Source organism: Salmo salar, chromosome 22 (genome assembly GCF_965601325.2).
Source record: "Salmo salar chromosome 22, fSalSal1, whole genome shotgun sequence".
Lineage (NCBI taxonomy): Eukaryota > Metazoa > Chordata > Actinopteri > Salmoniformes > Salmonidae > Salmo > Salmo salar.
The window spans coordinates 51601680-51629109 of NC_138312.1; the positions used below are offsets into that span (position 1 = coordinate 51601680).

At 40.6% G+C, this 27430-nt stretch overlaps 2 protein-coding genes across 3 annotated transcripts in view; one reads left to right on the forward strand and one right to left on the reverse strand.

Annotated features, from left to right (window-relative positions):
• necab3 (N-terminal EF-hand calcium binding protein 3) overlaps positions 1-6605 on the reverse strand; it is a 56916-nt gene extending 50311 nt beyond the window's left edge. Inside the window, exon 1 of the mRNA XM_014168117.3 lies at positions 6312-6605. Within this exon, the coding sequence (XP_014023592.1) occupies positions 6312-6428 (117 nt within the window). The 5' untranslated portion in view covers positions 6429-6605. The remainder of the gene's footprint in view (positions 1-6311) is intronic.
• Positions 6606-9946: 3341 nt separating this feature from the next.
• Positions 9947-27430, forward strand: part of LOC106583663 (E3 ubiquitin-protein ligase Itchy) — a 39189-nt gene continuing 21705 nt past the window's right edge. The window contains exons 1-9 of one of the 2 annotated variants that reach the window (XM_014168118.3): positions 9953-10095; positions 11576-11629; positions 12736-12804; positions 13458-13599; positions 14605-14729; positions 17587-17718; positions 18080-18128; positions 18864-19045; positions 19495-19696. In XM_014168118.3, coding sequence (XP_014023593.1) covers positions 12780-12804; positions 13458-13599; positions 14605-14729; positions 17587-17718; positions 18080-18128; positions 18864-19045; positions 19495-19696 — 857 coding nt within the window. In that variant the 5' untranslated portion in view covers positions 9953-10095; positions 11576-11629; positions 12736-12779. Of the gene's footprint in view, positions 10096-11575; positions 11630-12735; positions 12805-13457; positions 13600-14604; positions 14730-17586; positions 17719-18079; positions 18129-18863; positions 19046-19494; positions 19697-27430 lie in introns of both variants that reach the window. The other variant, XM_014168119.3, reaches the window with a different exon arrangement.

The window sequence follows — 27430 nt, forward strand, 5'->3', positions numbered from 1 at the left end:
TTTAAGCAGTTGAGATCTAAGGGTGTATCCTACTGTGTTCAGATTGGAGTTTAGACTGTGATTATGGTCGGCCTGCAGCCTTGTGTTCAGATTGGAGTTTAGACCGTGATTATGTCTGGCCTACCGCGTTGTGTTCAGATAACAAACAAGAATTTCATTATGCACAGCTTCACACTCCCATGAATTCAAATTGCTATCATAGACTGTGACTTTTGTATGATGCCAAGGGAAAAATACAGTATATGCCAACATATCTTGAAACTATTTAGCTTGTTACTGTAATACTTCATATTGTAGCTCGCTCACCCACTTATAAACCTTGGCTACATTACAGGCTAACTTTTTCTAATGCCATATAAGATGACACATTTCCAAGGGAAAAATACCTCAGAACGATTTAGACTTGTAATATATTCATATCAGCTCACCCACATATCAACCTAATTAATTAGCCAAACATTCTCTCACACTGTTTGGGTTGTTTATCTCTCGAGGGTGATAGAAAATCTATTTCTCATTCATTAAGTTCATCAGTATGTATTATCAGGTAGGACTCAGGAGTGCATGCATCTCAATAAATGTATCTTCTGAGCTGCAATTTAAACAAGGAGATGAAGGCAAAGGTAATAGATTTTTATTTATCTGCATGCATTACTCTTCCTGAGGTTAGTGCATTGCTGCTGTCACATAAATAAGATATGATCCACGATGAACCCATCCCGACTCACTGTGATGAAACAAACAAAGAAACTAACAAGGAATCCAATAAAAACTAGACGTTAGAAACCTCAGAACGTCAGTGTGTTACAGTATATCAATAAGATATCCACAAATGAACAGATGCTGACTCATTGTAATGATCCTGAAACAAACAAACAAATAAAACCAACCAACCAACCACCAATCAAAAACCAACAAACCAACAAACAATGCAGTACAACCGACACAATAGACACCCCTAGCTTCAGTGTGTTAGTACTCAAGGTTACTCTACAAGCCGATGTAAACACAAGTCTTTCAAGGGAGCTTTTCCATAATTGCTTCAAATCTCAGTTTGTGTCAAGCTCTGCAGAAACAGCTTTTCACAATCAAACCAACAAGGGATGCATGATTGTCAGACAATAGAAAACACTATGATGCTTCAGTTTGTTAGTATTTAAAGGGATATTTTGGGATTTTAGCTGTCTTCCTAGGGAGCTTTTCCATAATTGCTTCAAATCTGTGATTGTGTCAAGCTCTGCCTGAAACAGCTTTTCATGCATACCTACAGTAGGTACAAAGGGATTGTCAGAGTTGTTGACACTCAATGGAAGCAGTGTTCCTTCAACAACAACATAAATACAGTGCATTCGGAAAGTACTCAGACCCCTTCCCTTTTTCCACATTTCGTTACATTACAGCCATATTCTAAAATTGATTAAATAAAAATGTTTGTCATCAACCTACACACAATACCCCATAATGGCAAAGCGAAAAACTTTTTTATACATTTCTACGAATTTATAAAAAATGTAAAACTGAAATACAGTTGAAGTCGGAAGTTTACATACACTTAGGTTGGAGTCATTAATTAAAACACGTTTTTCAACCACACCACAAATTTCTTGTTAACAAACTATAGTTTTGGCAAGTAATTTTTCCAAAAATTGTTTACAGACAGATTATTTCACTTATAATTCACTGTATCACAATTCCATTTGGTCAGAAGTTTACATACACTAAGTTGACTGTGTCTTTAAACAGCTTGGAAAATTCCAGAAAATGATGTCATGGCTTTAGAAGCTTCTGATAGGCTAATTGGCATAATTTGAGTCAATTGGAGGTGTACCTGTGGATGTATTTCAAGGACTACCTTCAAACTTAGTGACTCTTTGCTTGACATCATGGGAAAATCAAAGGAACTCAAGTCTAGTTCAACCTTGGGAGCAATTTCAATACGCCTGAAGGTACCATGTTCATCTGTACAAACGATTATACTTGCGTACTAACACCAGAGGACCACGCAGCTGTCATACCGCTCAGGTAGGAGACGCGTCCTGTCTCCTAGAAATGAACGTACTTTGGTGCGAATAGTGCAAATCAATCCCAGAACAACAGCAAAGGACCTTGTGAAGATGCTGGAGGAAACCGGTACAAAAGTATCTATATCCACAGTAAAACGAGTCCTATATCGACATAACCTGAAAGGCCGCTCAGCAAGGAAGAAGCCACTGTTCCAAAACCGCCATAAAAAAGCCAGACTGCAAATGTGGACAAAGATCGTACTTTTTGGAGAAATGTCCTCTGGTCTGATGAAACAAAAATAGAACTGTTTGGCCATATTGACCATCGTTGTGTTTGGAAGAAAAAGGGGGATGCTTGCAAGTCGAAGAACACCATCCCATCCGTGAAGCACGGGGGTGGCAGCATCATGTTGTGGGGGTGCTTTGCTGCAGGAGGGACTGGTGCACTTCACAAAATAGATGGCATCATGAGGCAGGAAAATTATGTGGATAAATTGAAGCAACATCTCAAGACATCAGTCAGGAAGTTAAAGCTTGGTCGCAAATGGATCTTCCAAATGGACAATGACCCCAAGCATACTTCCAAAGTTGTGGAAAAATGGCTTAAGGAAAACAAAGTCAAGGTATTGGAGTGGCCATCACAAAGCCCTTACCTCAAATCCCATAGAACTGAAAAAGCGTGTGCGAGCAAGGAGGCCTACAAACCTGACTCAGTTACACCAGCTCTGTCAGGAGGAATGGGCCAAAATTCACCAAACTTATTGTGGGAAGCTTGTGGAAGGCTACCCGAAACGTTTGACCCAAGTTAAACAATTTAAAGGCAACGCTACCAAATACTAATTGAGTGTATGTAAACTTCTGACCCACTGGGAATGTGATGAAAGAAATAAAACCTGAAATAAATCATTCTCTCTACTATTATTCTGACATTTCACATTCTTAAAATAAAGTGGTGATCCTAACTGACCTAAGACAGGGAATTTTTACTGGGATTAAATGTCAGGAATTGTGAAAAACTGAATTTAAATGTATTTGGCTAAGGTGTATGTAAACTTCCGACTTCAACTGTACCTTATTTACATAAGTATTCAGACCCTTCACTATGAGACTCGAAACTGAGCTCAGGTGCATTCTGTTTCCATTGATCATCCTTGAGATGTTTCTACAACTTTATTGGAATCTACCTGAGGTAAATTCAATTGATTGGGCATGATTTGGAAAGAACACAGTGGCCTCCATCATTCTTAAATGGAATAAGTTTGGAACCACCAAGACTCTTCCTAGAGCTGGCCGCCCAGCCAAACTGAGCAAATCGGGGAATGGCCTTGGTCAGGGAGGTGACCAAGAACCTGATGGTCACTCTGACAGAGCTCCCGAGTTCCTCTGTGGAGATGTGAGAACCTTCCAGAAGGACAACCATCTCTGCAGCACTCCACCAATCAGGCCTTTATTGTAGAGTGGCTAGACGGAAGCAACTCCTCAGTAAAAGGCACATGACAGCCTGCTTGGAGTTTTACAAAAGGCACCTAAAGGACTCTCAGAGCATGAGAAACAATATTCTCTGGTCTGATGAAACCAAGATCGAACTCTTTGGCCAGAATGCCAAGCATCACGTCTGGAGGAAACCTGGCACCATCCCTACAGTCATGCTGTGGGGATGTTTTTCAGTGGCATGGGCTGGGAGACTAGTCAGGATCGAGGGAAAGATGAAAGGAGCAAAGTGCAGAGAGATCCTTGATGAAAACCTCCTCCAGAGTGCTCAGGACCTCAGACTGGGGTGAAGGTTCACCTTCCAACTGGACAACGACCCTAAGCACACAGCCAAGACAATGCAGAAGAGGCTTCGGGACAAGTGTCAATGTCCTTGAGTGGCCCAGCCAGAGCCCGGACTTGAACCCGATCGAACATCTCTGGAGAGACCTGAACATTTCTGTGCAGCAGAAGAATGGATAGGATCTGCAGAGAAGAATGGAAGAAACTCCCCAAATACAGGTGTACCAAGCTTGTAGCCTCATTCCCAAGAAGATTTGAGGCTGTAATCACTGCCAAATGTGCTTCAACAAAGTACTGAGTAAAGGGTCCGAATACTTAAGTAAATGTGAAATTTCTGTTTTTAATACATTTGCAAAAATGTCTGAATTCCTGTTGCTTTGTCATTATGCTTTGTCATTATGAGGTATTTTGTGTAGAAAAAAAGGTATGTTGGGGGGAAAAAAATATTTAATCAATTTTAGGATAGGGCTGTTAACATTACAAAATGTGGAAAAAGTCAAGGGGTCTGAATACTTTCCGAATGTTGTGTATAAAACCTAAAAGATATTACAGACACTGATATTTTATTGCGATTCAAAGTTACAAACATATCGCTCACCATGTCTGCTGCAGAGTCAAGAGAGAGCCATGAGAAAACAAGTTTTAATCAGTCATGGAAATAAGTGGTAAAAACATGTTGGCTCACCATTTAAAAAGCAGATGGAGAACAAGCTATAGAAGGAAAAATACTGGAGTTTTGGCGCAGGTACAGCCGACTAGCACAAAAATAATATTGCAATATTGTCAAAAATAATATCCTGATATGTAACTATAGATTTTTTCCCCCCCATCACTAATGACAACCAACCTGGGTGTGATGGGTAGGGACTAGAGAAATGGGTTAGCTTGCAGGTCTCTGTAGCAACGCACTGTACTGTACACACTGGTAGTGATGGGTGGGTTGACTCATAACCCGCAGTCCCCGCGGTTATATCCGCAGGGCAGGTGGGTTTAGGGTCATGTAATATTGTGTGGATGAAGGGTGGGTGGGTGGAGGGTGGGTTGATCGATCCACGGAGGCAAAAAGGACAATGTCAGAGATTAATTCAATAAGAGAAAAGCTGCAAAATGGAGAGTTAAAGTGTAGGTAGGGACAGAAAAGTAGCCTAGGATTAGGGAAAGTTTTGGTGATGTGGTAAAAGAGGATGATAGCAGTGAGGTGCTATACAAATTTGACAGTCACAAGAAGAGGAGTTTAAATAGGCCTATGGCACTTCAGGGAACTGTAGCCTACTGTTCAGATGGGTTAAATGGAAACTGAAATCTGGACACAGAATGTAGTCCTATAACCTCTCACATAGCCTTTAATATTAACTCCTCCAGAATTAAACAGTTATTGCAGTGAAATGATAGGCCTACACCAAATGAAGTGGAAAAAATATGATTTATTTCTTTCAGCATCTTGAGAGAATGTGAATGTGCAGTTAGATACTGTCTGTAGAGATGGTTTTATCAGCATCATAAAAGCTGACAGTATTTCAACCACATAAAATATGCACCCAAGCCGAACTGAAAGCTTAGAAACATGTTGGGTCATTTTTACAGCTTTCTATTTCCTTACAACCTGATCAAACTGATGTCATTTGGACATTTTCAGTTTTTTGTTTTAATTAGTGCATTTTATCCCCGATTCCTAAAGAAGCACCTTTGATTGAAGCATTCGTTCTATCGATTTATGACATTATTCTGTTGAGCAAGGGTTTATTAAGTATTCTAGGTCAGGACCCAGTTTGGGAAATGCTGTTCTAGAGCAATATATATATTGACAGAAGAGAAGCTGCAAGTATATAATTATAGACAAGTTGACTTACAAATAGCTTACCAAAATTTTGGAAATTACAGTATAAGCAGAAACAAATCTAAATCAGGCAACAACAAGAAAATCAAACAGCTGACCCGAGCACCACTAATATCTCTGCAGCAAAGTACTGTACTATACACACTGGCCTCAAGTCTTTTCTGTCCTACCACAGGGGGGGGGGGTGTGTGTGTGTGTGTGTGTGTGTGTGTGTGTGTGTGTGTGTGTGTGTGTGCGGAGGGGGAGGGGGGGGGGGGGGGTCCCCACAGCAGACCCATGATCACTCCAGCTGAGAAGGCTTAATTTATCATGCAGAGGCAGCAGCTGTACCTCTCCCTATATCCCTCAAACACACACACAGTCTCTCTCTCTCACACACGCACGCACACACACACACACACACACACACACACACACACACACACACACACACACACACACACACACACACACACACACACAGTTAAATTATTCCCAATAGTTGTTATGCATGCTTACAATATTGCTCTGTATTGTGTATGTGAAATGGGCAACTATAAATATTTAGCTACCTTCTTTCTAAATATAGATGCTTGTAGCCTAAATGAATATACACCATTCCTAGGTAAATAAATTATTTCAATTTCTTGATAGGCCCGCGCACTGCTGTCAGAAACAATCAGCGCGAAGACGTGATTACTTAAGACGTGATTACTTACATCTTTGAAAATTGGAAGTCCATTAACGTGGCTACGCAGTGGCTGCTGCTGAGCGCGAAGATGCTTCTGTTTTGCCGACTGAAGGCACATGGTGATCATCTCCGTGCACGCCAACATCTCTGAATAATTTGGAAGATGTTGTATAGCGGACTTGTACACACCTGCTTCTTTTACTAGCTTGAAAATGTGTGGGGTGTTCAAAAGTGTCGCCCTGTGCTGTCAAACCGAAGCAACCGTGCTCCAACAGTGATGTCGCTCTGCAACTTTCTGCGGTAGGTAACCCACCTTCTCGAGAGCTGATTGGCCAGTGTCTTCGTTGAGCATCCCTCCTAGGCAAGAGAAGGAAAAAATACCAAGTGGCGCATTAACATTATTTTACAAGATAAATCTTATAAAATAGTAGAATCAGGCGATATCAAACAAAAGTAGAGAATACAATTGATAAACCTACAGTGCAGATGTTGGATGGGAATACAATTAGGACTACTTCTACATATAGGTTACATTTATTTAAATATGAATTGTATATTTCGCCTCAAAACACAGATTTTCTTGAAAATAAAGAAAATGCATGTACATGTATTTCACTTATTTCACTTCCCCTTATAAAGGTGAATCAGCAATGTATTGTGCCTGACATTGCCATCTGCTGGTGATGATAGACTATGCCCACAGAACAATGAGCCAGATATTTCACTGGACGTAAAAATATAAGCATCCGGTTGACATTTCCACTCACAACCAAATTTGGTGATGAGAGGAAGCCCAATGGCCAACAGTATGAGAAGACGGAGCAAGAAGGATTTTGGTCAACATTATGCAAATGTTCTCATTGATTAATTAGTTGACCTTTATTTAACTAGGCAAATCAGTTAAGAACAAATTCTTATATACAATGATGGCCTACTGGTGAACAGTGGGTTAACTGCCTTGCTCAGGGGCAGAACAACAGATTCTTACCTTGTCAGCTCAAGGATTTGATCCAGCAACCTTTTGGTTACTGGCCCAACACTCTAACAACTAGGCTACCTGCCACCCCGTGCCAAATAAACGTTTGATCTCAATACAGTTTTCTGTTACACAAAACAGAGTGGAGAAAGTTTTGTAGATGTTACACTTTGCCAAAGTAAAAAAAAATATTGCATTGTTTAGAAGGAATGCAAGGGCGAATTTAGTTATTCCACACGCGCACTTCACAGAGTAGGCGTTCCCTAACGGAAATATGCAAATATATGCTAGAACGCGCCAATAGGATCTAATTTGTTCCCATTGGAAACGACAGGCTATCTTTCGTTAGTTATAAAAATCTTTGCTATACCCTTAAAAAAAGATTGCAGTTTTGAAACAGCAGTAAAGGTGCAGTAACTGTGGTCTTTTGGATGCAGTTATTGCAGAATAACTGCAGTGCACTGCAGTTGAAGTGCAGTTATACTGCACTGTAACTGCAGTTACACTGCAAAATTAGGGCAGTAAAAAAAACATTATTTTGGACGTAGTAATTGCAGGACTCTGACTGCAATCTTTTTTGTAAGGGTAGCTAATAATGCTGCAGCAAATTCGGGGGTAGCCCCGACTGTTATTCAAACCCAGGTCCGGCGACTCTCAAGCTAACACCTTAACCTTTTAAACCAAGAGGTCCTGACCTCATGACGAGATCATTATGTTTTGGGTTAAGGTTGCTACATTACTCGGGCTACTGAGTGGAGCAGCGTTCTAAGGCACTGCATCTCAGTGTATCGCATCCGGCCGTGATTGGGAGTCCTATAGGGGGGCACACAATTGGCCCAGCGTTGTCCAGGTTTGGCCGGGGTAGGCCGTCATTGTAAATAAGAATTTGTTCTTAACTTACTTGCCTAGTTAAATAAAGGATACATTAAAAACATTACCCCCTCCCTTTGGCAGAACGTGTCCCCACTCTTCTCTATACCAAATCCTTCTCGTGAACAAGCCTCTCCAATGATGTCACAGGCACCATCCTGCTTCTGGCACCAATGTAGTGAATTCAGGGGGTAGCCCCAACCAGGACTCAAACCCAGGTCAAGCAACTGTCTAGCCAACACCTTAACTGCTACACCAAGAGGTCCGAACCTCTTGACAAGGTCACTAGGTGTTAGGTTAAAGGTCGCTACAAAACAATGGGGAGATAAGAGTGAAAAAGTGTTTAATATAGATAACAGTGAATATGGTCAATCTTTAATAAACTAACACTAATGATCAAGCTCAACACATAGCCTACATTCTTAGTACAATTGATCACCAAACAATAATCTTCAAGACAGCCCTTAAAATGATTGCTCTCATACAAATACACTTGCACAGCAAACACCTCACAAACTCTGCACTAGACTTTCGGTGACAAAAGCTCTTTTATACATTTTACATGTTCACCCCTAGTCCCAGGGGAAACTCTGGCTAAAACTATGGTCTGTGCCCTGTCACTCACTTTTTAAAATCTCCCACAACATTTTGTTTCCATGTATCAAAATATTTTTTGGTATTTATATTTTGGGAGGGAATCTCAAATTTCTTGAAATGATTGGTGCTCGAGAGCATCAAAACCTTGATGTATCATGGGTAAATTGTGACTGACTGATTGACAAAAATATTGAATAGTTATTTAGGGTGCAAGGTGATTTGTAGATCATTCAGTCCCAACTCTCCTTTAAAGTCGGATGCAATGTCGAACGCACCCCTTACATAACATGCAATAGAACAGGCCAGCTTGTACTCCTAAAACCCTGAAATAAGTTACCATAAAGTTTTGGAATTAACTCCAAAAATAAGGTCTGAGGTGAACACAGGCTTAGGAGATCTTATACGTTTTGTTCTATGAGATAATAGCAGTCAGATAACATTACCTTTATGAATTATGAAGGCTTTGTCGTTTATGTTTTTATTATTACAAAAACATTTTACAAATTCTGAAAGCGTCATTAGCTGTTGAAGATAATCTCAAAGAACAAAACCTTTAAGATCTCATAAGCCTGTGTTTACCACAGACCTTATTTTTTGCGTTTATCTAAAGACACTACAAAAACGCCATTAATTTTACTCATAGCATAGTCCAAAGAACCATGGCGGAGTAAATGCCTACAAAAAAACGCCATTACTATTTCTGTCTATATACTTGGCCTATTACGTCAAAGACATTTATAACTAATCCAAGATAGTCAACCTGTGTCGTTTACAGTGGAAGCAAATGAAGCATAGTGGGAAAACGGGTAAGGAGGTGGGCAGAGCCAAGCACAAGCTAGCGAGATCCCATTGGCGCGTTGAATTATATATTTGCATATTTCAGAAGGGGAACGCCTTATCTGTGAAGTGCGCATATGCAGAAACTCAATTCGACGTTGCACTCATAAACAACGCAATTGTTTTAAACTTTGGCAAAGTGTCATGTCTATAAAACGTAGTCATTGTGCATTGAGATCAGATGTTTCATAGATGAGAAAAGTAGCACAATGACGGCCCAGTTTCACCTAATACCATCATCAGTTTACCAGTACTCGCGACTGGACTTCCTCTCAGTACCATATTTGGTGATGAGAAAACGTTCTTAACGGAACCTTCCGTTTTATAGCCACCGTGACGTCTATGGGTTACCCCTTCTGTCTGTGGTATGTTTCTAGACGCCGCGTCACATGACACGGTCCGGAAGAAGTTCAGACTGAGTGGTACTTGTCATACAGCTTCTTAGTTTTTCCTGAGACGTTGTTTACCATCCATATTCCTTGGTGGGCGTAAGAAGGACATTTACAGAAACATTTGCTTCCCTCTGATATGGGTAAGGTGTAATCCAATCGTTTTATATGGAGGAATTGTCCATTTTCAAAGATATCCGTAGATGGTTAGATAGGGTAGATAACGTTAGCTAGCTCACCTTCGTGACATCGATATTCAAAGCGAGCAATTCATTCTTCACGACACACCCTACTGACCAAGTAGTTAATTATTAAGATAGTTATCCACATCAAGAGTGTAGTTAACTAATGATTGTTTTATGTTGTGAAACTAACAACTAGACAGCTACCAGAGTTGTTATAGTTAGCTGCTATGTGGATTTAGCTAGGTAAGTTACTAGCTTGTTGTTTGGCCTGCTTTCAGCGTCCTGGGATTGTTATTGAAATCTTCCCTTTCAATTTTATCTTGCCATTTCCCATTTATGCCGCTCCCTTTCAATGTAGAAGTAATTTATAAATTGTGTTAGCTACCTTTATGATTTTTGAAAGTATTGAAAGGATAGCTAGCTACGTACAGGGCAGCTAGGTAGCTAAAATACTTTTACTACTTAACGTAGTTAGCTAACGTTAGCTAGCTAGCAAAATACAACCTTATTAGACCTTGCACAAAAACATGGATTAACTAGCAAGCTAGCTACCTATTCCCTAAAACAAACAGTACCTAGAAACTTTACTAGTCAGCATTTTAGTTTATAAGAGCAATAGCGAGCTAATTTATGTAATGTCAGATTTACTGTTTGCAGTTATGGAATTTGTGGTAGCTTCTGAGCTTGACTTAATTGACTGTGGTTGTGGGGAAGTTAAGAAACCAAGGGAAGAGTCATTGCCTTGAATCAAGCAATTAAGCAGGTTACAGTAGTTAGTAAATAAATGAGGTGAGGGGGACAGCCCTATTTTGAGACAATCTTGTTCTGGTCCCTGTGGGACCCATTGTCATTCCAAACATGTTATCTAACAGACATTAGCATTTGGGATATATTGCAATATCCTATACATTTGTCCTTGTTTTCCTACATTATTTTCAATTCGTGATCACTGCATTGATGATTAGCAGATATAGGATTTGTTTTGACTGCTCCAACCTGCTTTAGGGCAATTCCATTGTAACAGATGCAGACTCAGATGTTTTACTTTAAAATGTATTCCAAACAAAAACGAATGATTGCAAAGTTAAACAAACCATACAACTCTATGCACCAGTATAATTGTTACGTTATACTGTACCTGTACACAGCCAATGTGTAAATGACACACCAAACTACCTCATCCCCATATTGTTAGTTATCCTCTTGCTCTTTTTGCACCCCAGTATCTCTACTTGCACATCATCTGCATGTCTATCACTCCAGTGTTAATGCTAAATTGTAATTATTTTGCCTCTATAGCCTATTTATTGCCTTACCTCCCTACTCTTCTACATTTGCACACATTGTTCATAGATTTTTCTATTGTGTTATTGACTGTACATTTGTTTGTAACTCTGTGTTGTTGTTTTGTCGCACTGCTTTGCTTTATCTTGGCCAGGTCGCAGTTGTAAATGAGAACTTGTTCTCAACTGGCCTACCTGGTTAAATAAAGGTAAAATAAAAAATATATTTTTACTTTGCAATGATTGTTTTTTGTTTCAGTGGTGTGGACAGTACCCATGCTATATTATTAGACATTAATTAGCTTGTTGACACAGTTAGCAGATTGCGAGTTTACACTGGTTTTACATGGTTACGCCGTGCAGATGACCAAACTGGCCAACCCTCGATGACAAGACTACTTTATGCTAAATCTGACAATTGCCTTGGAAAGTCGCATGCGAATGCATTTTCATTTCTTGTTATGTAAAAGACAGGTTTCCTGAACCTAAATTAAATCTACTTGCTTGAATTATCTTGGCTCTGCTTTGGACACAACTCTGCTTAGTGAGTAGACAGAGGAGATATTAGTAATCTAGCTAAAATACTTGAATAGCTTTTAGACTGCTCAACAACATTAGGCTACCTACATATGCCTATGCTTACATAATCTAGCCTATAATGTCATCTATAATCCCAAATTGCATAGTTTTTTTTTTACAGGGACCCATAGTCTGTAACTCAGTCACCTATGAGCCCCTAGGCCTAACCGCTAACCGTTGACACCAACCAGGGTCTAAAACTATTGCTGACTCAGGATGTACCAGTTTACGTAATCTGGTAATCCAGGAAGGATTACATTTTTCCTGTCCTTCTGATTTAGCTGTTACCACCACATGGCTTGTCAACCAGTGTCCCAGCTCTATTGTAGAACAACAACAAGGCAGATGAATAGCCATATTTGTGTGCCAATGCTACTCTCTGTACAGCAAAATGCTCAATGTTAGCATTTTACTGCCTTGTTTTGCTTAAGCCTCCATGGGTTTGTTATAGTGTTGTAGGCATAAGTGCAGAGGTATATTTAAACATTCCATTGGGTACAGTAGGATGTAAACCAGGAAACTTGTACTATAGATGATCCCTTATGTAAACCAGGACACCTGTGCTATAGATGATCCCTTATGTAAACCAGGACACCTGTGCTATAGATGATCCCTTATGTAAACCAGGACACCTGTGCTATAGATGATCCCTTATGTAAACCAGGACACCTGTACTATAGCCATGTTTCTTGTCTCTTAATGTTTACATATGATGTCACGTTTGCTTTCTTTGCAGTTCATGTCATAGCCAAAGCATGCTGCAGTGTTAATGGCTGAACTATGAAGGCACAACTTCAAGTCACCGGTGAGTTTTGCCCTTTTGTTACAGCTAAACCTCAGTAGCTAGCATTTCATAATTATTTAGTCGTTGTGTGTTGGCTAAAAGTAAAATAGTTTTTTCTTAATTATGTAAATATTGTTTGTAAATAGAATGGAACTAATACAACTATTTTCCTCTGTAATGTCTTTCATTATGTGGCGGACCTCAGGAAGAAGCTGTCATCATGGCTTCAGATAATCGGGATTCTACTAATAATCCTAAATTAAATAAGCCACTGACACCCAAAGCAGTAGAATGCGCTTTTTAATGGGACTGGCGGGTGCTTGTTCTCTATAGGCCTAGCTGATGGTACAGACAATTTAGACAATTTACCAAGTATTTATAGAGTATGAAATGGAATAGAATAACTTTATTTTCTTATTTTTTTCAGTGGTTGAAATGTATATCAATAACAAACATAATAGGATATACAGTAAACCAACTAGGCTAAAGAATCGTTCTAAACAGAGGTAGTGCTTAGGCTACAGTGGTGGGTCAATTAGCCAATGTGAACATGGAGCTCACATTTCCGTTCTGTGGTTTATTTCTATGGCTAACTTCTGTGACTGATAACAGTGTTTACTAGAATTTCTTACCATGACATGATTTGTGTATTTTATGTCCTTTATGGCATGCAGTTCTGTCAGCCAAACTGAAGGAGAACAAAAAGAACTGGTTTGGCCCCAGTCCATACGTGGAGGTGGCTGTGGACGACCAGTCGAAGAAGACGGAGAAATGCAACAACACCCACACCCCCAAATGGAAGCAGTCACTCACAGTGTAAGTAGCTACGGTAATACCCATTTTCATTTCAAATCAAATGTTATTTGTCACTTGTGCCGAATACAACAGGTGTAGACTTGACCGTGAAATGCTTAATTATGAGCCCTTTCCCAACAATGTAGTAAAAAAAGATTAGCTAACAAAATCGAAGTAGTAACATAATAAAATAACAATAATGAGGCTATATACAAGGAGTACCAGTACCGAGTCACTGTGCAGGGGTACGAGGTGATTGAGGTAATATGTACGTGTAGGTAGGGATAAAGTGACAAGGCAATGGGATAGAAAATAAGCAGTCGCAGCAGCGTATGTGAAGAGTGTGAAAAGTTGTGTGTGGCGTCAATATGCATGCATGTCTTTGTGTGTGAGCTTATGTAGTGTGTCAGTGTGTGGGTACGGTCCAGTGAGTGAGTGTGTGTGTGTGTGTGTGTGTGTGTGTATAGAGTCAGTGCAAGAATGTCAATGCATATACATATAACACAATTCCGGAGGTCAATGCAGATAGTCCGGGTAGCCATTTTGATTAACTATTCAGCAGTCTTAAGGCTTGGGAGTAGGAGCTGTTCAGGAGCCTTTTGGTCCCAACTTGGCGCTCCGGGACTGCTTGCCGTGCGGTAGCAGAGAGAACATACTATGACTTGGCTGGCTGGAGTTTTGGACAATTTAAGGCCTACCTCTGACACCACCTTCCTCTGACAAATGTATATTCGCATGTATATTTATTTTGCATATAGGCCTATAGTACATTTCTCACTCATAGTCTTGGACTAAAACGCCTGCTCAGAGAATGTGCTTCTTAGTCCATAGGTGTAATCCGTATCTGGGAAACTGGCCCACGGTGATCTTGTTATTGTTTATGTGGTTAACTCATTCCTTTATAATAGTGTAATTGTTTAGGCCTGTCACCAATAATTGCATGTCGTCTCCTCCTTGTCTATTGTTGTATAGCCTACTAAGTACAGTAGTGAAACCGTAAACAAATGTTTTCCACCCTCTACACAGAATTGTCACACCTTTCAGTAAGCTCATTTTCCGGGTATGGAGTCATCAGACGCTGAAGGCCGACTTCCTATTGGGCGTGGCCACATTGGACATCAGTGAAACCCTCAAGTCCAATGATATGAAACGTGAGTTTATTCTCTTCTCCTGATGAGGCACGGAGCAGGTAGTGTTAAATGGGATTATATGAAATCTCTTTGACTTTTTGATACCGGAAAAGTGTATAAGAAGATATACAAGAGCTTTGCAGTAAGTGGTTGTCATATTTACAAATAGTCCTCTGAAATATAACTGATGCGTGCCACTGCACTGTAGGGAGATGAGGAGCAAGCGTTGGCTCTCATTCACGCCACTTCTTGCTATACACTACATGACCAAAAGTCTGTGGACACTTGCTCGTCGAACATCTCATTCCAAAATCATGGTCATTGATATGGAGTTGGTTTCCACTGCTCCAGAGTCCAATGGCGGCACGCTTTACACCACTCCAGCTGACGCTTGGCATTGTGCATTGGTGATCTTAGGCTTGTGTGCGGCTGCTCAGCCATGGAAACCCATTTCAGGAAGATCCTGACAAACAGTTATTGTGCTGACGTTGTTTCCAGAGGAAGTTTGGAACTCTGTAGTAATTTTTGCAACCGAGGACAGACTATTTTTATGCCCTTCAGCACTCGGCAGTCCCATTCTGTGAGCTTGTGTAGCCTACCACTTCGGGCTGTGCCGTTGTTGCTCCTAGACATTTCCACTTCACAGTAACAGCACTTACAGTTGACCAGGGCAGCTCTAGCAGGGCAGAAATTTGAAGAACTGTCTTGTTGGAAACGTGTCATCCTATGACGGTGCCACTTTGAAAGTCACTGAGCTCTTCAGTAAGGCCATTCTACTGCCAATGTTTGTCTATGGAGATTGCATGGCTGCTCGATGGTATACACCTGTCAGCAATGGGTATGGCTGAAACAGCTGAATCCACTAATTTGAAGGGATGTCCACATACTTTTGTGTATAAATAGTGTATGTTGTACTGTAACTCTAATCTTAAAGGGATAGTACAATTTTGTTATTTCAATTTGAAGGAAGTTGAAGAAATAGTAGAAGAATAGCAGCGGCGATTTAGCAGTGGCTGCTAAATGAATATAGGTGAAACGAGTGTGTGATAGAAAAATTACATATTTACCTGATTTGTTTGATATTAATAGGAAGATATTTCTGTTCTGTTTAATTCTGTGTTTCTGTAAAGAGATGCTTTCCACTCTATCTTCCTGCAGTTAGTCTGCTAGAGATGGTGATAAAAACCTAAACGCTGGCATTCCATAGACAAATGTGGTGTGTGTGTGACCTGCGATAGAGAGAGCCTGGAAGAGTTTAGAACAATGCCTCATTGTCTCTTCTTCCTGGCATCTGGGAAAATAAGCCAGGTTGGGGGTAAAACAACATCCTGTGTAGATAATCAAGGTGGTTTATGGGAGATGGAACCAGTCTGATTAAGCATTTTTAGGTCCTATATAATGTCATTTCTTTTCATTTTCAGTTAGGTTGCTCAGCAGTTGGGCTGACTGTTTTAATTATTGCAATAATGAATCGATATTGTTTAAAGATTATTGTTTGAAGAAATGACAGTCTCTCACTTGAATAGAATATTCCACCACAAGTGACCCGCACACTGAATTTGCTCCCAATTATCACCTTTAAGACAAGATACAGGTAGATAAGATATACTTTATTAATCCATACTAGGTATACTTTATTAATCCATACTAGGTATACTTTATTAATCCATACTAGATAGAAATGTGTCTATTGCTTTTTTCCCAATCCCAGCTGGTATCAGAGGCGGCTCTCGCCTCAGCTGGTATCAGAGGCGGCTCTCGCCTCAGCTGGTATCAGAGGCGGCTCTCGCCTCAGCTGGTATCAGAGGCGGCTCTCGCCTCAGCTGGTATCAGAGGCGGCTCTCGCCTCAGCTGGTATCAGAGGCGGCTCTCGCCTCAGCTGGTATCAGAGGCGGCTCTCGCCTCAGCTGGTATCAGAGGCGGCTCTCGCCTCAGCTGGTATCAGAGGCGGCTCTCGCCTCAGCTGGTATCAGAGGCGGCTCTCGCCTCAGCTGGTATCAGAGGCGGCTCTCGCCTCAGCTGGTATCAGAGGCGGCTCTTTACTTTTAACTCAAGCATGTGAATGGGCTTACTTTGCCAATAGAATGAGTCCTTTCATTCATGGTCGACTTGCTGCCCGTGTGACCCTCAAAGATATATTCATGAATTCCTGCACTACAATCGGGTCAAAGACACACAGAAGTGCACGTCCAATGTAGGTGACCAATTATTCTAATGATTAAATAATAATATACACGGAGTGTACAAAACATTAGGAACACCTGCTCTTTCGACAAAAGACTGACCAGGTGAAAGCTATGATCCCTTGTTGATGTCACTTGTTAAATCCACTTCAATCAGTGATGTTAAAGAAGGATTTTTAAGTCTTGAGACTGTTGAGACATGGATTGTGTGCCATTCAGAGGGTGAATGGGCAAGACAAAAGATTGAAGTGCCTTTGAATGGGGTATGGTAATAGGTGCCAGGCCCACCAGTTTGCACACTCAACCGTTTCCCGTGTTTATCAAGAATGGCCCACCACCCAAAGGACATGCAGCTAACTGGGAAGCATTGGAGTCAAAATGGGCCAGCATCCCTGTAGAACGCTTTTGACACCTTGTAGAGTCCATGCCTCGACGAATTGAGGCTGTTCTGAGGGCAAAAGGGGGTGCAACTCAATATTAGGAAGGTGTTGCTAATGTATGCTATACTCGGGGTATATGGTCAATACTTGCATATCATGCATGGTATCCCAGCCACTGCTTTTCAGGAACACAAGTTATATTTCTGATATTAGACGGGATACATCAAGGCTAGAATTCAAGCTGATCCATCCATGTTTACACTCTTTGTTTATAAACTTTCTGTGTGTCTGTGCGTCTGTTGACATGTCTGTCAGTCTCTGAGGTGGTGCAGATCCTACAGCTGTGTTCAGACCAGGACAACACAGACGTGGTGGGGGACCTGTCCATCTGTCTGGACGGCGTGCAGGTGGACCCAGAGACCTTTGCCTCTGCAGAGAGAGACCATGGTGAGGATTAGGGATGGGCAGTTGAAAGTGTTGGTGTTTGAGGCAAAAATGTTTGTTGTATACTATTGGTTGTTCCAATTACAGTTTTTTTTTCTGATGCAACTGAAAAGGACATTGTACATAATTTTAATACTGCACTTGACGTACTCCACAAGCAATAAGCACATTTTTTTTGTTGTACATTTTGTCGGTGCTTATAAATATAACCTGCTAAATTTCTACATTTTGAGTACAAACCTTTGAGTACTCAAGTAGTCGCGCCGATCCCAATTGAGGATGATGTGATTAATACGTTTCACTGGATGAATTGTATTCTGTTTGGGTTTGAATGCTTGATGTTGATGGTTTACTTTTTCAACAGCTACTGCTCCCAACAGGGACGTGAGGCAGAACGAAGATGGTGGCAACAGGTATCATGTTTTAATAATACTATATTCTATGTCTTCTGTAAGTTCTCTGAGTGAATACTTTTGACTTTTTTTAGGGGGAGAAAATGTACTGATTATGGTGAGTCAGTAAAATACTGTTTTATAATCTTACTCAGTCACACTAGCTTATCTTCTGTCCATTGTGAATACTAGAGATGGGCACCGATATGTCAAGTCTAAATCGATGTTGGTTGCATTTTTCCCGATATTAGTATATCGTTTTACAAAAAACATTGCAACTGTCTCGGCACTGGGATGTCCAGAGAACTGCTTGCTGATTGCAAAGATCTTATCAAAGGACTTAACTTAGCAAGTATTGATCCTAAACAATGTACTTTCTTGGTAAGGGAGAGGGGGGTGGACATTTATTTTTCATGATAACTCTTGACAGTATGTAAATACTTACATTGTGTTCATAAATGTTTTATGATTTATTTTATTTTTGTAGTGTCATGTTTGCTGATGTCAGTGATGTGATCCTCCGGTATGTGTGAATTGTAAAATAAAAGTAGTAGCCAGTACTAGTAGCAGTACTAGTGGTGGTAGTAGTAGTAATGATGATGGTAGCAGTGGTAGATAAAACATTTTGACGACCAAAAAAAGAAGGGAAACAAAAAGTAGGATGCACTACCTACAGCCAAAATGGCAAAGAAAAAGTCATTGGCTGTGTGCAATTTCTTTCTATCTTTTGACTTTTGGTGATGTCATACCCGCCAGGTCCAGCAGAGACACGTCCCCTTCCAGTGACTCTACAGAGGACTGGGTGATCATCCCCAACGGCCACGCGATCAACTGCACGGGGTCTCCCGCCCCATCCCCAGGGGGCTCCAAGTCCACACGCCCCCCCAGACCTGCTCGTCCTCCTCCTCCCACCCCTCGCAGACCAGCCGCCTCCCCAGGTGGGCACCACACTAAGAAATGCCATAAAGGCCCTAGACATACCCTAGCAATTCCATAATAATACAAAATACCACAATACCATAGAAATAGTAATACAATAGATAACCATAGAGGTCTCTGACATCTGTGTTGATGTGCTAAGGCCATGTCCATCTATTGTCTTCTCATGTAATGAAACGTTCATGTTTTCATTACACTCACTATTCAAGCCATTTTGTGGAATTTAATGAAGTGCAGTCCAGATATGCTATTCAACACAGATATGCAGTCGAAAAGCATTAGCCTTATTAAGTAGCTTCTCATTAGCATCTCCTACTGGCGACCACAGCTAACCTCTCCGCCGTCTATACCGTCTCCTACTAGCAACCGCATATAACTATTCTCCTCTCTCGTCAAACCTCCTCCAGCAGCTCCACCCCAAGACCATAGCTAACCTTTTCTCCTCCAGCATCCTCTAGCAGCTCTACTCCCAGTGACGTGAGCGAGCCCCCGGCTTCAGACGGCTCCTCCTCAGACCCCCCTCAGGAGAATGGAGCAGAACCCCCACCCCCACAGGCAGCCAGCACCAGCGGACCGCAAGCCATTGGGGCACCCCCAGCCGGCGGGCACCCCCAACTCGGCCCTGTCAGCAACGGCCCACTGCCACCAGGGTAAGGGGACTTGCGTAGGCTCCTAACCTAATGTGTATCATGAGCAAGTAAAAAAGAACCAATCAATCCGACAGCCCTGACCAGCCTGTCCATCCAAAATGTGCAAATGTGTTCGTCTTCATATCCAATTGTATTTGTCACATGCGCCGAATACAACAAGTGTAGACTTTACTGTGAAATGCTTACTTACGAGCCCTTTCCCAACAATGCAGTTAATAAGTATGACAATTAACAATTAGATCAAAAACTAGTCACACAATAAAATAACAATAATGAGGCTTTATACAGACTACATACAAGGAGTACTGAGTCAGTGTACTGGGGTACGAGGTAGTTGGGGTGATTTGGATGAGGTAATACGTACATGTAGGTTTGGTTAGGTCTTTAGCGTCATGTATATGTAGGTAGGGGGTCTTTGGCGTCATTCATGGGTTTTAATGTGTGTGTCAGGAGTTGACTGTGTGCCCTATATAGCCTACTGTATGTACCCTGCAATATATCCCCACGCTGTATATCCTGCATCGTGTAAATGTGAGCTTTAAGGTTGCAGTGTTTTCCCCTGTATGCATTTAGCAGCGGTGCAACTCCCCAGTACTTAAAACCTGTTGGGGCTCGGGGGCAGTATTGAGACATTTTGAAAAAAATATGTGCCCATTTTTAACTGCCTCCTACACCAACTCAGAAGCTAGGATATGCATATTATTAACACATTCGGATAGAAAACACTCTGAATTTTCTAAAACAGTTTGAATGGTGTCTGTAAGTATAACAAAACTCATATTGCAGGCAAAAACCTGTGAAAAATAGATTAAAAAAAAAATGTGAATTTTGTGACTGTACTATTTAGTGTCATTGTTTTATAGATACCATAGTGAGAAAGGATTCATTTCGCAACACCTACGGCTTCCACTAGATATCAACGATCTTTATAAAGTTGTTTGAAGCGTCTATGATAAACAGAGAGCAAATTAGAATCCAAGGAAGTTGACATGTCATCACTTCATTTTTTTGCGCCTGCGCATAAATCTGAGAAGCGTGAGTTTGTCATCATTGTTTATCTAGACATAGGTTGTGTGAAAATATTACTGATGTTTAACGTTAAAAATGGACCAAAAGATTAATGCTAAACAACATTTGACATGTTTGAACGAACATAAATAGATTATTTACTAGGTTTTTTTAGCTTTTCGGCGTGATTTTACACTCCCCCCACCACGTTTTGTGGGAGCATAATGAACGCTAAGTACTTGGTGTTATTTGGACATAAATTATGAACTTTGTCAAAAGAAACCACATTTGTTCCGGACCTGGGATGCCTTCCGGACCTGGGATGCCTGCCTTCTGATGGAGATAATCAAAGGTAAGGGGATATTTACAATGTTATCATCGATTTTAGATGATGCTAACTGTATAGCATAGCTTAGTGTTCTTAGCATAACACCCCGTTTATTGCAAAATGTGATTTCCCAGTAAAGTTATTTTGAGATCTGGCCATTCGGTAGCAATTACGAGATCATAATATATTATTCTTTGAATGACAATATTATAATTTACCAATGTTTTCGAATAGTAATTTTGTTATGTTCACCGGAAGCATTTCAGAGAAGAAAAAAATCTGAATTTCACGCTACTGTAAAATGCTGTTTTTGGATATAAATATGAACTTGATGGAACAAAAAATGCATGTATTGTATAACATAATGTCCTAGGAGTGTCATCTGATGGAGATTGACAAAGGTTAGTACATAATTCTAGCTGGTTTCTGCTTTTGGTGACGCCTGACCTTGAATTGAAAATGGATGTTTGTACTTTTGTGGCTATGTACTGTCCTAACATAATCTAACTTTATGCTTTTGCCGTAAAGCCTCTTTGAAAATCGAACAATGTGGTTAGATTAAGGAGATGTTTATCTTTTAAATTGTGTAAAATAGTTGATTGTTTGAGAAATTGAAATTATTAGATTTTTGATGTTTTGAATTTCCAGCCTTGTTAGCAATCCCGACTCGGGGTTCATTGCTAACCTGTAGCCCCAACAGGTTAACGATTACAAGCTTACCACTTTCACGATGCAGCCACCACTATGGTTGAAAATATGGGGAGTGGTACTTGGTGATGTATTGGATTTGCCCCAAACATAACACTTTGTATTCAGGACAAAACGTTCATTGCTTTGCCACGTTTATTGCAGTGCCTTTTGTTGCCTTGTTGCCTTTAGTGCCTTGTTGCAAACAGGATGCATGTTTTGGAATATTTTATTCTGTACAGGCTTCCTTTTCACTCTGTCAGTTAGGTTCATATTGTGGAGTAACTACAATGTTGATGATTCATCCTCAGTTTTCTCCCATCACAACCATTAAATCCCTGAGCGGAACTCCGGCATCTGAGTTAGGAACAACGCCTGTATCTTTGTAGTGACTGGGTATATTGATACACCATCCAAAGTGTCATTAATAACTTCACCATGCTCCATGATATTCAGTGTCTACCAATAGGTGCTCTTCTTTGCGAGGCACTGGAAAACCTCTCTGGTCTTTGTGGTTGAATTTGTTTTTGAAATTCACTGCTCGACTGCGACCTTACAGATAATTGTATGTGTGTGGTACAGAGATGAGCTAGTCATTCAAAAATCATGTTAAACACTATTATTGCACACACTAGACTGGAGAGAGAGGGGGAGAAGGCAAACTCCACCTTACTCGTTTCAATGTATGGAATCGCTTGTATTTTTATTTTATGTACATTTTCAGGATGGTAAAACAGGATGTAAAGTTAAACAACTAAAACCTGATATATGAAGTATGTAGAAAATATACTGATGCATTATATTTTTAAATAAGATCTATGAGAATTAACAATCACCAAAATAAAAACTAGACAGTCAGGGATAATCTGAAATTCAAACAATTTAATTGGTATGTTAATGTTTTAATCACTCAGATAGCATTAGACATGGCAACATGTGTAGAATTGCTGGAGATTAGCTTTGAAACTGCAATTTTTCTCTCAACCCCATGACAAATGCTTAGAAATTGAGGAAAGTACCTTTAAAACTGTAACATTTTGTCTCTGTGGCCAAGAGGGCCTCTACAACTGTGCCATTGGCCACGCCTACCACTATGTCCATTACCACCCCACCCCCGCTACCTTTGCCACCGCTGCTGAAAAAAATCCTAGGGTAAACACTGAGGTTGACAGGGGTTCGATGCTACACCTCTTTGTAGAGTTGACTTAATGTTTAACTCTGTTAGTTATGAATAGCTGTTGACACTTCAATTTGATATTTCAAACCACCTCTCAACCGCTAATAGATGAGACTTGACAATTTATCACTCATTTTGCAGTCAGTAGAAAAATGTTCTTAGTCTTGGCAGTGTTAGTCTAGTCAGCATTAGTCTGTTAGTCTAGGCAGTGTTAGTCTAGTCGGCGTTAGTCTGTAAGTCTAGGCAGTGTTAGTCTAGTCGGCGTTAGTCTGTTAGTCTAGGCAGTGTTAGTCTAGTCGGCGTTAGTCTGTTAGTCTAGGCAGTGTTAGTCTAGTCGGCGTTAGTCTGTTAGTCTAGGCAGTGTTAGTCTAGTCGGCATTAGTCTGTTAGTCTAGGCAGTGTTAGTCTAGTCGGCATTAGTCTGTTAGTCTAGGCAGTGTTAGTCTAGTCGGCATTAGTCTGTTAGTCTAGGCAGTGTTAGTCTAGTCGGCATTAGTCTGTTAGTCTAGGCAGTGTTAGTCTAGTCGGCATTAGTCTGTTAGTCTAGGCAGTGTTAGTCTAGTCGGCATTAGTCTGTTAGTCTAGGCAGTGTTAGTCTAGTCGGCATTAGTCTGTTAGTCTAGGCAGTGTTAGTCTAGTCGGCATTAGTCTGTTAGTCTAGGCAGTGTTAGTCTAGTCGGCATTAGTCTGTTAGTCTAGGCAGTGTTAGTCTAGTCGGCATTAGTCTGTTAGTCTAGGCAGTGTTAGTCTAGTCGGCATTAGTCTGTTAGTCTAGGCAGTGTTAGTCTAGTCGGCATTAGTCTGTTAGTCTAGGCAGTGTTAGTCTAGTCGGCATTAGTCTGTTAGTCTAGGCAGTGTTAGTCTAGTCGGCATTAGTCTGTTAGTCTAGGCAGTGTTAGTCTAGTCGGCATTAGTCTGTTAGTCTAGGCAGTGTTAGTCTAGTCGGCATTAGTCTGTTAGTCTAGGCAGTGTTAGTCTAGTCGGCATTAGTCTGTTAGTCTAGGCAGTGTTAGTCTAGTCGGCATTAGTCTGTTAGTCTAGGCAGTGTTAGTCTAGTCGGCATTAGTCTGTTAGTCTAGGCAGTGTTAGTCTAGGCTGTTTCTTTTTTTTTTTCTTTTTAAGGGGTGGATCAGCTTAATATTGCGGAAAGAATTTTGCTTCCATCAATGTAATTGTCTGCATCATTTCCAATCCCCCATATATTATTTTGATATATATACCTACCTATATACATACCTATATAGACATACATACTTTTTTAAGAATATACCTTTATTATTCCCTGCAAACCCTACCACCCTTCCCCCAATTGGAGTAAACTAATAAACAATAACACTTAGGCTTCTACCTTCAGTTTATACATCTTATACACATTTTACAGACACAATCTATTTTACAATAGTTATATTTTGTTTGTTTTTAGTCCTTCCTCTATTTCTGATGTACATCCAGTTGATGATTGATTTCTATTTGTAACTGCTTTTTCACAAAAGTTCTGAACCTATATACATTTTACAGACCCCGAATGTTTTACATTGGTTATCTTGTTATTAGTCCCACCCTTCAGCTCCATTCAACCCCTCCCATCTATCTCTGAACATCATCCATTTTGGATTTCTATTTGCCATATACAGTGGGGGGGGAAAGTATTTGATCCCCTGCTGATTTTGTACGTTTGCCCACTTACAAAGAAATGATCAGTCTATAATTTTAATGGTAGGTTTATTTGAACAGTGAGAGACAGAATAACAACAAAAAAATCCCATGTCAAAAATGTTATAAAATGATTTGCATTTTAATAAGGGAAATAAGTATTTGACCCCTCTGCAAAACATGACTTAGTACTTGGTGGTAAAACCCTTGTTGGCAATCACAGAGGTCAGACGTTTCTTGTAGTTGGCCACCAGGTTTGCACACATCTCAGGAGGGATTTTGTCCCACTCCTCTTTGCAGATCTTCTCTAAGTCATTGAGGTTTCGAGGCTGACGTTTGGCAACTCGAACCTTCAGCTCCCTCCACAGATTTTTTTATGGGATTAAGGTCTGGAGACTGGCTAGGCCACTCCAGGACCTTAATGTGCTTCTTCTTGAGCCACTCGTTTGTTGCCTTGGCCGTGTGTTTTGGGTCATTGTCATGCTGAAATACCCATCCACGACCCATTTTCAATGCCCTGGCTGAGGGAAGGATGTTCTCACCCAAGATTTGACAGTACATCTCCCCGTCCATCGTCCTTTTGATGCAGTGAAGTTGTCCTGTCCCCTTAGCAGAAAAACACCCCCAAAGCATAATGTTTCCACCTCCATGTTTGACGGTGGAGATGGTGTTCTTGGGGTCATAGGCAGCATACCTCCTCCTCCAAACACGGCGAGTTGAGTTGATGCCAAAGAGCTCCATTTTGGTCTCATCTGACCACAACACTTTCACCAGTTGTCCTCTGAGTCATTCAGATGTTCATTGGCAAACTTCAGACGGGCATGTATATGTATTCTTGAGCAGGAGGACCTTGCGGGCGCTGCAGGATTTCAGTCCTTCACAGCGTAGTGTGTTTTCTTGGTGACTATGGTCCCAGCTGCCTTGACAAGATCCTCCCGTGCAGTTCTGGGCTGATTCCTCACCGTTCTCATGATCATTGCAACCCCACGAGGTGAGATCTTGCATGGAGCCCCAGGCCGAGGGACATTGACAGTATTTTTGTGTTTCTTCCATTTGCGAATAATCGCACCAAATGTTGTCACCTTCTCACCAAGCTGCTTGGCGATGGTCTTGTAGCCCATTCCAGCCTTGTGTAGGTCTACAATCTTGTCCCTGACATCCTTGGAAAGCTCTTTGGTCTTGGCCATGGTGGAGAGTTTGGAATCTGATTGATTGCTTCTGTGGGAGCCAGATTCTTTTTTAACCTTTATTTAACTAGGCAAGTCAGTTAAGAACAAATTCTTATTTTCAACAGTGGGTTAACTACCTTGTTCAGGGGCAGAACGACAGATTTGTACCTTGTCAGCTTGGGGATTCGAACTTGCAACCTTTCAGTTACTAGTCCTACACCCTAACCACTAGGCTACGCTGCCGCCCCCATATATATAACATTCTATTGGTTGCAAGAATTTTGTATAGTAATTTAAATTGAAGAATTTGTTTTAAATCCGGCGTTGTCCATTCCATGTGCCATGGAATTGGTGCATCGCAAATCTCTTGCCAACTGGACAGTTATTTTCCTTTCCATGGTAGCAAGATCTTATCTATTTTTGCTAACTTTCTATAAAAATGTATTGGAGTGGGATCATTTCTTTCTGTTGGGATTTGTATACAGAGTATGTCCACATCTCCGTCAGACCATTTAATTGGTAAACTACATGGTAATGTAAAATTAGCATTATTTTTTTTGTGATCCAATACTTAATATAGTACACTTACCATAATTTCGTTTTAATCCAGAGAGGATAGCAAAAGTATCTAGATCCTCTATGAGGCCGTGGAGAGATTCTAATTGTGGTTTTAAAAGAAAACATGAATCATCAGTGTACAATGACACCTTCGTTTTTAAGCCACGGTTTTGTAATCCCTTAATATTATTGTTTGATCTAATTTTAACAGCTAATAATAATAAATAGATATGCCAATAGTGGACAACCTTGTTTTACTCCTCTAGATAGTTTATAACTTTCTGAGATGTAGCGATTATTTACTATTTTACACTTAGGGTTACTATACATAATTTTAACCCATTTTATAAGAGATTCCCCAAAATTAAAATGTTCTTGGCATTTGTATATAAACTCCAGTCGTACTTTATCAAAAGCTTTTTCAAAATCAGATATGAAAACCAGGCCTGGTGTCCCCGACATTTCATAGTATTCTATTGTTTCCAGTACTTGTCTTATATTATCTCCAATGTATTGTTCATGTAAAAAACCTAGGATGAATAATATCTGACAATACTTTTTTAATTTTATGCGCCAAGCATTTTTGCATCACAACACTGAAGTGTAAGATCTCTCCAATTTTTTTTTATGGATAACACATCCTAGATCTGAATGAATGAAATAATCGTATTAAATACTTTTTTCTTTACATAGTTGAATGTGCTGACAACAAAATCACACGAAAATAATCAATGGAAATCCAATTTATCTACCCATGGAGGTCTGGATTTGGAGTCACACTCAAAATTTAAAGTGCAAAACCACACTACAGGCTGACGTAATGTCCTTAAAACAAGTCAAAATGAGGCTCAGTAGTGTGTGTGGCCTCCACGTGCCTTTATGACCTCCCTACAACGCCTGGGCATGCTCCTGATGAGGTGGCGGATGGTTGCCTGAGGGATCTCCTCCCAGACCTGGACTAAAGCATCCGACAACTCCTGGACAGTCTGTGGTGCAACGTGGTGTTGGTGGATGGAGCAAGACATGATGTCCCAGATGTGCTCAGTTGGATTCAGGTCTGGGGAACGGGCGGGCCAGTTCATAGCATCAATGCCTTCCTTTTGCAGGAACTGCTGACACACTCCAGCCACATGAGGTCTAGCATTGTCTTGCAT